The sequence below is a fragment of the Sceloporus undulatus genome, chromosome 1, assembly GCF_019175285.1.
Source record: "Sceloporus undulatus isolate JIND9_A2432 ecotype Alabama chromosome 1, SceUnd_v1.1, whole genome shotgun sequence".
NCBI classification, from domain to species: domain Eukaryota; kingdom Metazoa; phylum Chordata; class Lepidosauria; order Squamata; family Phrynosomatidae; genus Sceloporus; species Sceloporus undulatus.
Genome location: NC_056522.1, coordinates 220792804 through 220805136, shown reverse-complemented (window position 1 = coordinate 220805136; position 12333 = coordinate 220792804). Strand labels below are relative to the sequence as shown.

The 12333-nt window shown below is 37.9% G+C and overlaps 1 protein-coding gene across 3 annotated transcripts in view; it reads right to left on the bottom strand.

The window, feature by feature from the left end:
* The window catches only part of STAM2 (signal transducing adaptor molecule 2), a 31683-nt gene that overhangs the window by 7808 nt on the left and 11542 nt on the right, over positions 1–12333 (bottom strand). The window contains exons 2-11 of one of the 3 annotated variants that reach the window (XM_042465422.1): positions 11405–11489; positions 9655–9730; positions 9143–9238; positions 8061–8207; positions 6672–6741; positions 5145–5334; positions 1858–1952; positions 1135–1217; positions 912–999; positions 604–658 (exon numbers count right to left, since the gene is read on the bottom strand). In XM_042465422.1, the coding sequence (XP_042321356.1) occupies positions 604–658; positions 912–999; positions 1135–1217; positions 1858–1952; positions 5145–5334; positions 6672–6741; positions 8061–8207; positions 9143–9238; positions 9655–9730; positions 11405–11489 (985 nt within the window). Of the gene's footprint in view, positions 1–603; positions 659–911; positions 1000–1134; positions 1221–1857; positions 1953–5144; positions 5335–6671; positions 6742–8060; positions 8208–9142; positions 9239–9654; positions 9731–11404; positions 11490–12333 lie in introns of all 3 variants that reach the window. The other 2 variants (XM_042465412.1, XM_042465431.1) reach the window with 2 other exon arrangements.

Sequence of the window (12333 nt, the reverse complement as noted above, 5' to 3'; positions counted from 1 at the left end):
TAATGTTAGATATAATCCAGTCTGATAATGATTCTGTATCACACTGTGATACACTTACTGCTCTTTTCTGAACATTCTCACAATCTTTCTACCCTATGTCAAGGGGGAATACCTAGCCTTCCAGACATTGTTTGACTCCAACTCCCATCAACTCAGCTAACATAGCCAATGATGAAGGTGATGGGAGTTGTCAACAACAGTGGGAGATCCACTATTTCTCAGCTTTACTATACAGTACTAGTGGGCAACCTTTTCAGTCCCAAAAACTGTATCTTTAGTTACCCGGGTTTCCAAGGCAAACAAACATGTGATTATACACTCTCTCTCTCTCTCCTATAGCCCCAGGCCTCATTTTCCAGTAATCTGGTGTTCTTCCCTCCTTAAAATCTAGCCATATATAAATACAAATTGACCCATACAGATGGATTCTCGTCTCATATTCCATACACTCTAGTACAACCAGGCTTCATTCCTGATTTCTAAACAGACTTGACTAAAGGATATCTGGGAAAAGCAAGTAATGTGCTTATCTTAGTGTCACAATAGTGCTTAAATATACATTACATTTTTATTTTACTTGCAAGTATTATAAGATTGACTTACCTATCAATTTCTTCTAGCTTTTCATCTATCATTGGACCCATTTGTTGGCAGATACCTAGCAATACAAAAATGTCAGTATTTTTTTTTTCAAGCAAATGCTATCCAATAGGAGTTTGCAAACATTGTACAATGTGTTTAAGATGCAGTAAAAATTTTAAATAAAGTTGGACAAGTAAGAACCCCCCCTCCCCACGGCATCAGAATCTTATTCAAGCTTCATCCTAATTTAGTGGGGGGAAAGAAAAAAATGAACTGAACAGTACAGAATTGTTCGGGAACAGGGCATAGTTATCAGCAAACAAAAATACCTTCTAAATCCAGGAGATCAGGAGAGTCGGGTTTTGGATCTGTTGGATCTATACTCTGGAGTAACTGCAATGCCCTATCCATTTTATTCTGAAAGAGAGAGAAAAGTATCACCAGAGTTCTTTCAGCAGTCCAAGTTTACTGAACTCAGTTTGTCTCTAAGAAGAAGCAGCTTATTTAGAAAATCTTATCTAGAACATTTCCACTTGTGCAAGTACTGCATACCTCATCTATGTAAACTGGTTCAGGCTCAGCCTTTGCAGTCTCCTCTGCAGTGTCTTCAGAAGAAGCATTCTTCTCCACAGTTGCTGCTAAGGGAACATGTTAGCATTAGGTTCTTAAACCTTTTTCTACTGATTTATTTTGCTACTGCAGCTCATAAACTATGGATTACAATAGGTATTCTAGGTACAACAACTCTACAAAGGTGAGTACATGGAAAACAAGTTTTAAATTCTGCTTTTTATGATTTAAGAGAACACTTTTTAAAATGCACTGTGTGCCATAAGCTCAAAACCCAGATGGCAAATTAAAAGTCATTTTATCTTAAGATATTTGAATGGGTCTTTTTTGGCAATGTCAACATTTTTGATCCAGCTTGAACACTGCATTTAAGAACCAACTCTCTTCAAAAGAGAGTTTCATCCCATCTCCACATGCAGCTTTAGAGCAAGTGAAACAGCCTTGTCTTGAAGTTATATGACTGATAGACATATGGAAAGCTACTGCTAAGATGCAAGATCACCAGTCATACTGCATAGAATAAAAGTGATTTGGCAATTAAAGCACAATTAGGAATTGTGAGTCAGAGGATTTGATCCCGATCCCAATGTACTTTGTGACTTTGGACAAGACATTCAATTTCATGGTACTTTCTTGCATAAAAATAGGTAATCGTTATGTATGGTTTTTAAAGTGCTTTCAAGAACAGGTCTGTGTTCAACGTACCTGACTCAGGTTCATCATTTAAGTTAGAGGTCACAAAATTAGATGGGAACAATCCTATTCCTCTGTGATTTTCTCCTTTCCACCAATTGGCATCACTGAGTAGTAAAGATACACATTTTAACAAACCAAAATGTGAACTGTTACACCATTGTTGCATCTCTAAATTGCTAGGCCTCAATTTTTAATTTACCAATAAATATTATTATTTGTTCTTTTCCATTTGAAGCTTTGCTAAAGAAAAAAATAGACCGAAGTCTCTACTACTTTTTCTACAAAAGACAGCCATTGCAGCATAGAACCTATTGCTTACTAAGGTTAGTGACACCAGTATATCAGAGGTAAAGGTAAAGGTTTCCCCTCTGACATGATTGTCTAGTCGTGTCCAACTGTAGGGGGCAGTACTCATCTCTGTTACTATGCCCAAAAGCCATCATTGTCAAAGACAACTCTGTGGTCATGTGGCCAGCACGACTGAAAAAAATGCTGTTGCCTTCCCACTGAAGTGGTACCTATTTATGTACTTGTACTTTTACATACGTACTTTCTAACTGCTAGGTTGGCAGAAGCTGGGAACAGTGAAGGGAGCTCACCCTATCATGTGGCACTTGGGTCTCGAACTGCCGAATTGCCGACATTGCGGTCATCAGAATCAGCGTTTTAACCAAGCCACTGCGTCCCTTTAGAGACAATTAGGGACACCAAGGGACTAATCTCCACTAAACTATGAATTTCACTGAGTGATCATGGGCCAATCAGTCTCTCTCAGCCTATCCTGCTTCAAAGGATGGCTGTGAGGATAAAAATGGAGAGGACAACCATGTGCACCACCTTGAACTCCTTGGAGGAAAGGCAAGATGCAAATGTAAAAGCAAGTAAATAAAACACTATAGGAATATCATTCCAAACTACCCCAAATCTTCCACAAAGCACAAAACTGACATAGAAAAAGAAGGAGGTGGCCCTTCCTAAGAATGTCACAAATGAAAACTTAAGTATTTGTTGATTTTGCATATTAGACTCACTATTTCCTTTCTCTTCTGTGGAATTTTTCAACTAAGAAATTGTTAAATCCCACATATCTTCTCTAAGGCTTCAGACACTGCAGTTACCTGAAATGTCTAAGACTATGCCTTAACGAAGCCATTTAAGACACAGTTCAGGATATATTCCACCTCATGAATCAGCGTGTTAATTATGTGATCAGCAAAGTTACTAACGACAACTGTAATGAATCCCAAAATGAATTATAAACATTCTATCATGTCTGTTAACTCCTAATGAGCTGACTAAAAACTGCTTTCTTCTGTCTGTTTTACAGTTTTTTAAAATCTTCATCTATGGTCATCTACCATATATACTCGACTATAAGTCGCCCTCATGTATGAATTGATGGCAGGTTTGGGAACCAAAGCTATGGATTTTGTGACCCATGGATATGTCAAGGGTAAAATTTTGAGGCTCTTTCAGTGTGTGTGTGTGTGTGCGCATGCATGCAGCAAGAGGGACTCTAGTTGAGGCTTTTTGCTTCAGCATTTCAGCCTTCATTTCAGCCTTCACTTCCCAGACAGTGGTGGTGCAGGAGAGGAACTTGGTTTGTTTAACAGCAATCGGTCACCCAAGACTCTTTCTGCTTGGCTCAAGAGAGAAAGAAACTGATCTTTTCACTGTATGGGGAAATCTGAAAGAGCTGCTATTACATTACCATACTGACCCATAAATAAGTCCACCTGGGATTTTGGGGTCAATTTTAGGCATAAATTGTTCAATTTATAGAAAAGTATATATGGTAATTGGAATAAACCAGCCAATTAAACATTTGCTATAATATTTGAAATTGGTACATTAAACAGGCTTTAAACAGTGTTAAAATTTTAAATACCATGAAAATTAGCCATGCCTTTCTTGCTTACTACTTTTCAATTCCCAACAATGGGTAATGTTACTTATTCCAAGACTATAATCAATTTCACAATAAGGAAAAGTACTAGGATGCAAGTTCTTAAACAGCCCAAGATTTATTTATAAGCTACATAATATAGAGCTCATGGACTCGAGCCTATAAGCCATTTCAAGACCCTTGAGAAACTTCTATGCTGCATTCAGATGAATGAGGCTTAGGTTTATGAGCTATAATTACTCTCTTTCCCTCTTCCAGCAGTGTGTGAGATTAGAAGCTTCTATCCAAACCATGGCTTGTAATTTTGGCTTGTTTCTCTAATCAAGTAGAGTTTAGGGGAATCAAATAATTAACTGTAGCCCACTGAAAGCTGATGCAAAATTGTTTTGAGCTCATCATAGTAAAACTACTGAAAAAAATAAATAAAGTGATGTTGTATTCAATGTTAAACCAGAGCTTACCACAATGTCTGAACTGATGTACAAATTGAGTATCCCTTATCCAAATTCCTGGGACCAGAAGTGTTCCATATTTTGATTTTGGAATAGCTGTATTTGCATATACATAATGAGCCGTAATGAGGCCAGAGAGAGAGTGAGGATCTGTGAAATGGCTGTGAATCCAAGTATAGTGCTTGGTATGAATTCACGCCTCCTGCCATTTCGCAGATACTAACATCTCTCTCCAGCCTTGCAAATACAGAACAGGCATGTAGTTCAAAAAGTCTTGGCCTTCGGAGTAGTTTGGATTTCAGAATTCCAGATAAGGGATACTCAATCTGTACTCATTTTCACCATTCAGCTGTGATAATGCTGAACTGAGTTCTTTTAAAGAGCCTAGTCAAAAACAACACTTCTGGTAAGTAGTAACACATCAATACCTTTTAGGCTTATAAACTGCAAGAGGTACAGGATCACTGCATGCTACAACTCTGAACATACCTATTTGTAAATTATATTAATTTCAGTGCAACTCTCATCCAAACAAATTTAGCACAATATTAACCCAGACTCCCTTAAACTCCTGATTCTACAACTGAAGAACAACTCCACAGACCTGAGCTGATGGGCTTCTAAAGCATGTTACACTTAAGAATCAAAACAGTGAAATTAAAGATATCCTATCTCAAAATATTCTTTGTGCTTTACTCGCACAAAGAGTATAAACTGTTCATTGTGGCTGACTTGCCTCCAAACTGTCAATACATGTTGAGAAATTGGAACTTATCTTTTGTTTTCCATACAGATCCACCACAATTTATTGACATTTAAATGTGTTTTACAATTATCACTGGGATAGCTTTAAAAGCATAATCTGCATGCAATAATATGACATGCATGCCAGCAAATAAGTTTAGTTCATCAAACTGAAGCCTTAGACTACAACATACCTGTCATCCAAAACAACAATAATATCCCCAGTCTTAAAGGTGAGTTCATTGTCCTCAACAGCTTCAAAGTCATACAAGGCTCGGACCTTTCTTGAGATTTTTTGATTGTTCTGTGGAATTTCTACAGATGGGTATAAAGATTTTGTTTCTGTTTGCTGTTGTTTTTGTTCTTGCAAAGATAATTCAATAGCTACGATTCGGAAGACAAAAAAAGCATTTTTAAAAACAAATTCAAAAGATGAAATGTTTATTTGTATTTTTTATATCCTAAGATATGTTCTGTAAAGATGAAAGAAGAGCCCTCCCTCCATGCCATCTGACATCATCTGGCCTGGGAGGGAGTGAAAAGGCAGGCCCAACTCTATCAGGGCCTGACAGAGCAAGAAGAAGGGCCCTCCCTCCAGTCCATCTGTCATGGTCCAGGCCTTGGAGAGAGAGACGAACCATTGGACTTGATCCTCTTCCCCACCACCATTCTCTTCTTTTTTTGTGTCATGTCTTTTTAGATTGTATGCCTGAGGGCAGGGAACTGTCTGAATAACTATCTGTAAGCTGTTCTGAGAATCTTTAGGGCTGAAGAGCGGGATATAAATACCATAAACAAACAAACAAACAAATAAATAAAGACTCTGAACATGGGACCTCTCTTCAACTTACACAGACAGCACTGCACTCAATTCTGTGCAAACAGACAATTAAGTTAGAACCTATCAACTTCTCCCAACACCGGGGTATGAAGAAGAACAAATAGATCTCTAAACCCCTGTTAAAACCATACTCGGGAAAATACTGCAAGAACAATCAGAAGTTCCTCATGAGCTCCTCAAAGCACACAGGGATGATGGGGCACTCTATGGGCCATCTACTCAGAGCAGATCAGTTGGGGCTTTCAATCCTTCCAGCTTATGGATACAAAGGAGAAGGGCACCATTCTCTCCAGTATTGTGTCCCTCCCTGAACCTTTTACAGATGCCCATGCCCCCCCAAGAACCCCTATTCCACAATCTTTGCTATGTTCAAGGCATTAACTCAAGCTTTCTTAACTTCTCTTAATTTTGACAAAATCAATATGAAGCTTTGTTAAATATGTGAAATTACATCCAGCTCATGAAGCACTTTATAAATGTTAACCATCTTTTAAAAAAATCAGTGCCAGATCTTTACAGGTTACACTGCAAAATGATAATGTGGTTAGAAAATTGTTAAAAAGATATGACAAGCATTCCAAAGTGCATAATGAAAAGGAAAAACAAATTCAGAATAACACAGTTTCCAATATAGGTTAACTAGTACTACCTCTAGTTTTCCCTACCTCCTCCACAATAATAATTAAAAAAAAAAAAAACCTCAAAACTGCTCACTCCACTTTTTGCCTTCACCTTCCTAGCACTTTCCGCTTCACAGATTACGGCTTCTTTAAATGGAAAAAAGTTATGCATTTTAAACATCAAACTGTATTTCTCAACACAAGTACAGAAATACTTTAAATGCTTTATCACTCAACACATATATGGACTAATATGTTACCTTTAGCTATATCTTCATCCTCTTTGTTTTTGCTTGATGGTGCACCATTCTTGGCGGCAGCTGAGGGACTCTGTAAATGTACTTGCAAGATAAATATGCTACATCAAGTGGAAAGAGTGCTAAATTTGCTTGTACTTTAGAAACAGCACTGTTATTAAGTTGGTTGTCTTGTGGTAAGCACGTTTAAACTATTTAAAACAAATAAGGGACAGGAATTTGAACAGGAATATGGAAAACTAGCTCTTTTTTGGAGGTATCGTAGCTTATTCAGTGGAGTCACTAAGTCATGTTAGATTGTTAACATCGTAGACTTCCTGCAGAGATGGGACAAGTTATTACAAATGCAATACAAAAAAATATGATACGCGAATGGCCTTGGGTTCATGTGATCTTTCCTCCCTCATTCTGCTCCTATTTTGAGGCAGATCATGCTGTCTCCAGTATGGGAGTAATTGTGAAGCAACTTCAGACTACAGTAATTGAAAAACCAGTTTGCTGAGGAGGAGGAGGAGGAGGAGGAGGAGGAGGAATTTGGGGGCGGGAGTAAAATGGGAGGAGAGAGCTAGTTAGTAAGATTACCCTATGACAAGACTGAATAAATTAGATGACTTTTGAGAAAAGATTCTGTTGAAAACACAACGACCAAACAGTATTATTCTTTATAAGATTTTCAGCAACTGCTGAACTCACTCTGCCCTGAAAAAGCTGACCAAAAGAAGTGGTCTGCAGCCTGTTCAGGTATTACTCACTACATATTCTTCTGCATAAGAACACATATCACAACCCATTTCAATCATTGTTTTCCTTATACTGAAAATGATACTTCTAAACAGAGATTCTCCTGTGTGTGGACCCTGTGTTCCAGGGTTCATCTTTGCATGTGAGGCCTCAAAAAACTGCTCCCCTTCAGAGCTGTCATGTTCCAAGTGAGAAGGAGATGATGCAGAGGAGGCTATGTGCTGCACTCAGTTGAGGAAAGCAGGGTGAGTAATAAGGGAGCAGTTGTTATGTGTGCTTTTGTGTGTATTGCCATTACAAGTCAGTTGTCATACCTGGACCTTAAATTTAGCTATGCTACAATGCTCCATCTATGAAATTAGGATGACAATACATTATTATGTGGTTCTAGTATCACAGCTTTTATGGCATATGTTTTGACAGTTGTAAGGCACTCAGGGAAAAATATTTCTGAAGAGCATGGTACACATTTTGCATATAGTTCCCACTCCAATACAGTATACTCAAAAATCCTATAATAATATTAAAATAAGACATTTACCAAGAAGCAAAAAGTTCCTTTCATTAAATGTCCCATTGTATCTGTAAATTAAATGTCCCATTGTATCTGTAAATTGTATCTGTAAATTCCCTACAAAAATGAAGTCTTACCTGTGGTCCAGCAGTGGGAAATGTAACCCCTTCTTCCTTAAGAGATTTAATAGTTGCTGATATCAGACTAAATTGTGGGTCTTTCTGAAATTCTTCAGACCATTCCACCATTAAAGCTTTTAATTTTTCACATACTTTAGGATGAGCCTAAAAAACAGAGAAAATAGAGAAACCAACAAATATTAAAATCCTACAGCATGGCTTACAATACAGGTTTTGCAGAAATTACAATTTGGATCTATGAAATTCATTCTGGATTCCTAATCCTCCATGCCATTCCTCTGACTTTAAAAGGAAATGATATAACAGAAGGTCAGATGTTTAAACAAAAGGTAAATAATAACATTAAGAATGGCTAAGCTAAATGTCAATCTAGATCCTGGCCTATGTTTGTACATGGTTTGAACAGCTTAATTTTAATACCAAGCCATAATAACAGACACTGGTAAGGAGTCTACATAGAATAATTATAAATGCCATCCCTAAAATATATGATAAAATTTCAAGACAAGCAAATGTTTCTACTCTTCCTATTCTTCCATCACACTGAACAGCTTGCCTTTTTTTCCAGTCTATTGCTCCTGCATGACAGCTGTCACTTCAGATTCCGCAAAAAGTTAATTTTCTTCACAATAGTAATGAATAGTAATGAATTCCATTGTGCCACATAATTTCATAGTATTGTATAGTCTCAACCCACCTACTTCTTCCATTGAATTCTCCTTATTATGCCCATATCTCCAACCAAAGCCAACACCAGAGATATATCCTACAGAACTAAGGACATTGTTTCAACGCATTTAACTTTGGGCCTGAACAGACAGGCCAAAATAAAGCTGCTTCGGGTCATTTTGGAGGTATGCTGTTTAAATGACACACACATTTTAAGAGGCCAGAAGAGGTGACAAAGCTGTGCTCCAGTCCTTAGGACTGGACCGTGGCTTTGGCGCGGCTTCTGGCCTCTTAGGATGCATGCATCATTTAAACAGCATACCTCCAAAGTAACCCAAAGCAGCTTTATTTTGGCCTGTCTGTTCAGGCCCTTTGACTTTCAGTATGTGTAATACATGGTAGGGTCTTACCTTGTTTATTATAACACGTACTTCACTGGCAAAGTCACGTGAGCAGATTTCTAAGTGGAAAATTTTTCCGCAGTTTGAAACACAAGCTCCTAACAGCTAACAAATAAAATTGTGGTCAAAATTGAGGAAACATACAGAAAATAAAATTGTATCCATTTAACTACTGAAAAGGGTAACTACATCATCTCTCCCAACCAATATTAATGTTATTCAAACATGAATTCTCTTAACTATTCACTATATAAGACATAACCATTGTCTTACGAGAACTACAGTTGGCCCTCCATTTGCACAGGGGAACCATTCCGCCCCCGCCCCCCACGTGAAAACGGAGGCTCGCACGTATTCAAGCCTCATGGACTTGAATAGGGCATGCCTGTGTGCATGTCATTAAAAGTAATGGAGGTTGCCCCTCCGTGCATAATCAAGGTTGCAAATCTCAGATCCGCGAGTTAGGAAGGGCGACTATATATATAAAAAAGATCATGAAATAACTCACATATGATACTTACAGTTAGGGCCTGCAGAGCAACATGGGGTACTTTGTGATTTACTCTCTTCAAAATAGCTTTAAGGCAGTCTTTTGCTCTAGAAAAATAATGCAAGTGTCAGACTCTTAAGCACATAATTAAAAAATGACAACTGTTGCAAGGAAGAAATACCAAAAAAAAACCTCCTTCAGGCATGTCTTGCAGTTAACAATTCAAAGGGAAGTTAAAGTGACTTCAGTGAATAATGCTTGCAACCTATAATGCTTGCAACCTCAGTATGGTGTCAGATGCATACTTATTAGGAAGGCTATCTCATTGTACAGACAAGATAACATGTTCAGAATAAAATGGGAAAACTGTAAACATGCAACCAGCCTATCATTTCTCCCACTTCAAACCATTACTTAATGCCTCAATAATATGCCCTTATTTTACATTCTGGACACAGCTGATGCATGTAGGGGAAGCAGAATCATACCTGCCATTCCCCTCCAGAAAAAGGCTTTGCACACAACTAAATGGGGCAGGAGCAGTACTCTTTCACCTCTTGATTTCATACAGAATTTGAAGGAATGAAAAGGTCTAATAGGCCTCCGCTTTTTGACTGTTTCTCCTCTGCTTTAATCACATGCTGATGTTCAGGTTTAAATTCAACAATGATAATCTCACATAGAAAGTTACCCAGCTGTAGAAAATGAAGTGATTCACTAACTACAGCTTGGCACACATGTCTTCTCATTCAGATAAAATAAAATGTGGATTGCTTTCAAAGCCTGAATAAAATATTGGCATATCCAAGCAAATACACATTTTTAAATAGTTTATTCACAATTTTTTTTACAGTAAACTGAGATTCACTGTGAAGAAAGCTGATAAGGAGGAAATAAACTAATTTGAAAAGTGTTGCAGGAAAAGGGCTCTATGGATACCATGCACTGCTTACAAGATAAATAAATGGTTATTAAAGCAAAGCAGGCTGAACCTGAGCAAGGCTGTTGAGCAAGGGTAACTTGGGGCCTAAAAGAGAGGCTTGAAAGCCAGGTTGGAGCCATGGCAACTGCATGTCAGGCCCCAACCTGGTTGTTTGCCGGCGCAAAAAAGAAGCAGCAGAAAGCCACTTCTTTTTGAGCTGGTAAAACACCAGCTTTTCCATCGCTACAGCTTTGCAGTGCTCCTGCAGAATGTGGAGTCTAAACACGATGCTGCTGGAATTTCGTAAAGCTGCACTCCATGTGGTCAGGCAGGCGGCTTCACGGAGGCTTCCTGCTGGCTTGGGGACGTGAGTCATCTAAACAACATGCCCCCAGGCCAACAGGAAGCTACCACAAAGGGACTGTCTGTTTTGTCCCTTGGAAGTCTTTCAGTCATAGGGTCAAAGTCAACTTTATGGCAATTAACAACAGAAAGGTTCACTGTATAAAAATTGTAATGACAGCTGACTAGTAATGAGACACACACAATCATTACAAGTGAAGGTGTGCATGTGTTATCTTTGGTCCTGACTTCAATGATCTTTACTGGATTCCCCATATTAAGGATGTTGCATTTCTTTACAAACACTCCAAACAGGTTCTGGAGACAACTAGTTCCATTTACTCTTTGTGTATTAAATCAATCTTAATTTTTTCATAATAGAAATATATTACTTTGCCTACATGTCTAAAATGTCTGGAATGAATAGAACTGCCTCTTAGATCCAGGCACAGATTCATTAGCAGACATACAAAACGACAATTCAGAGACAGTTGGCAGGCTGTAGAAAATGTCTTACCCATTAGGAGTGCTTCCAACTTTGTCACATATATCCATAATAACTCCCCAGTCTTCCGCAGTGTTGTACTCATTTGTGGCCTTTTCTATAAATAAAAATAGTGCTTTGAGAATCAACACCTTTTTGGAACACAAGGACTCTTCTTTGGAGCTATTACAAACTAAACAAGTACTTTTTATTCTGAATATATTTCTAACACTCTCAAATACACAGTTCATAGAATTCCCACTACAGTAAGTATCTAAAACAAGACATGTATTTGTCACAGTGTGGTGGAAAAGCAATTACAATTACAAAATCACCATTTCACATGGTGTCTAGATATAAACCACTTAAAATATGAAAAAGACAAGCCTTTCATGACTTTTTTACCAAGTACAAACATTGCCAGTTTTTCAGGCTAGCATTTTGGGAGGTATGTACATGTCTAATACATTTCATCTCTTTTCTCAACTGAACCATAGGGTGACATCTGGTGAAAAAAGCAAATCAACACACACTCATTTCATTTTAAAATGTCAGTTTTCCCAGAATACAACTGAGAATGCATTTTGATATTAAAAAAAGTTCACATCTTTGCAAAAAGAAATGTTTCTACCTCTGCAATAATAAACTGCCCAAACATTAAAAACAAATCTCCTACAGCTGTGTGGCATCTCAGGAAGATTCCAGGAAGCTAAATTTTTGTTTTCAATTAGCTTCAGTCAGGATACAAATGAATCATATTATATTCTGGAAGAGAGTGTTTTAATGTCTTCCTGCTTTTCTTCTCAATACTTTAAAGACAGGAAGACTATATTGATTGGGCAAGAAAGCCTGAACAAGCATCAGCAGTGGGCTACAAAAGATCATTCAGATCTAGGAAATTATAGGCATTGTTGTTCTTGTACCTATGTGCCTTCAAGTTGACTTCAACTTACAGCAACCCT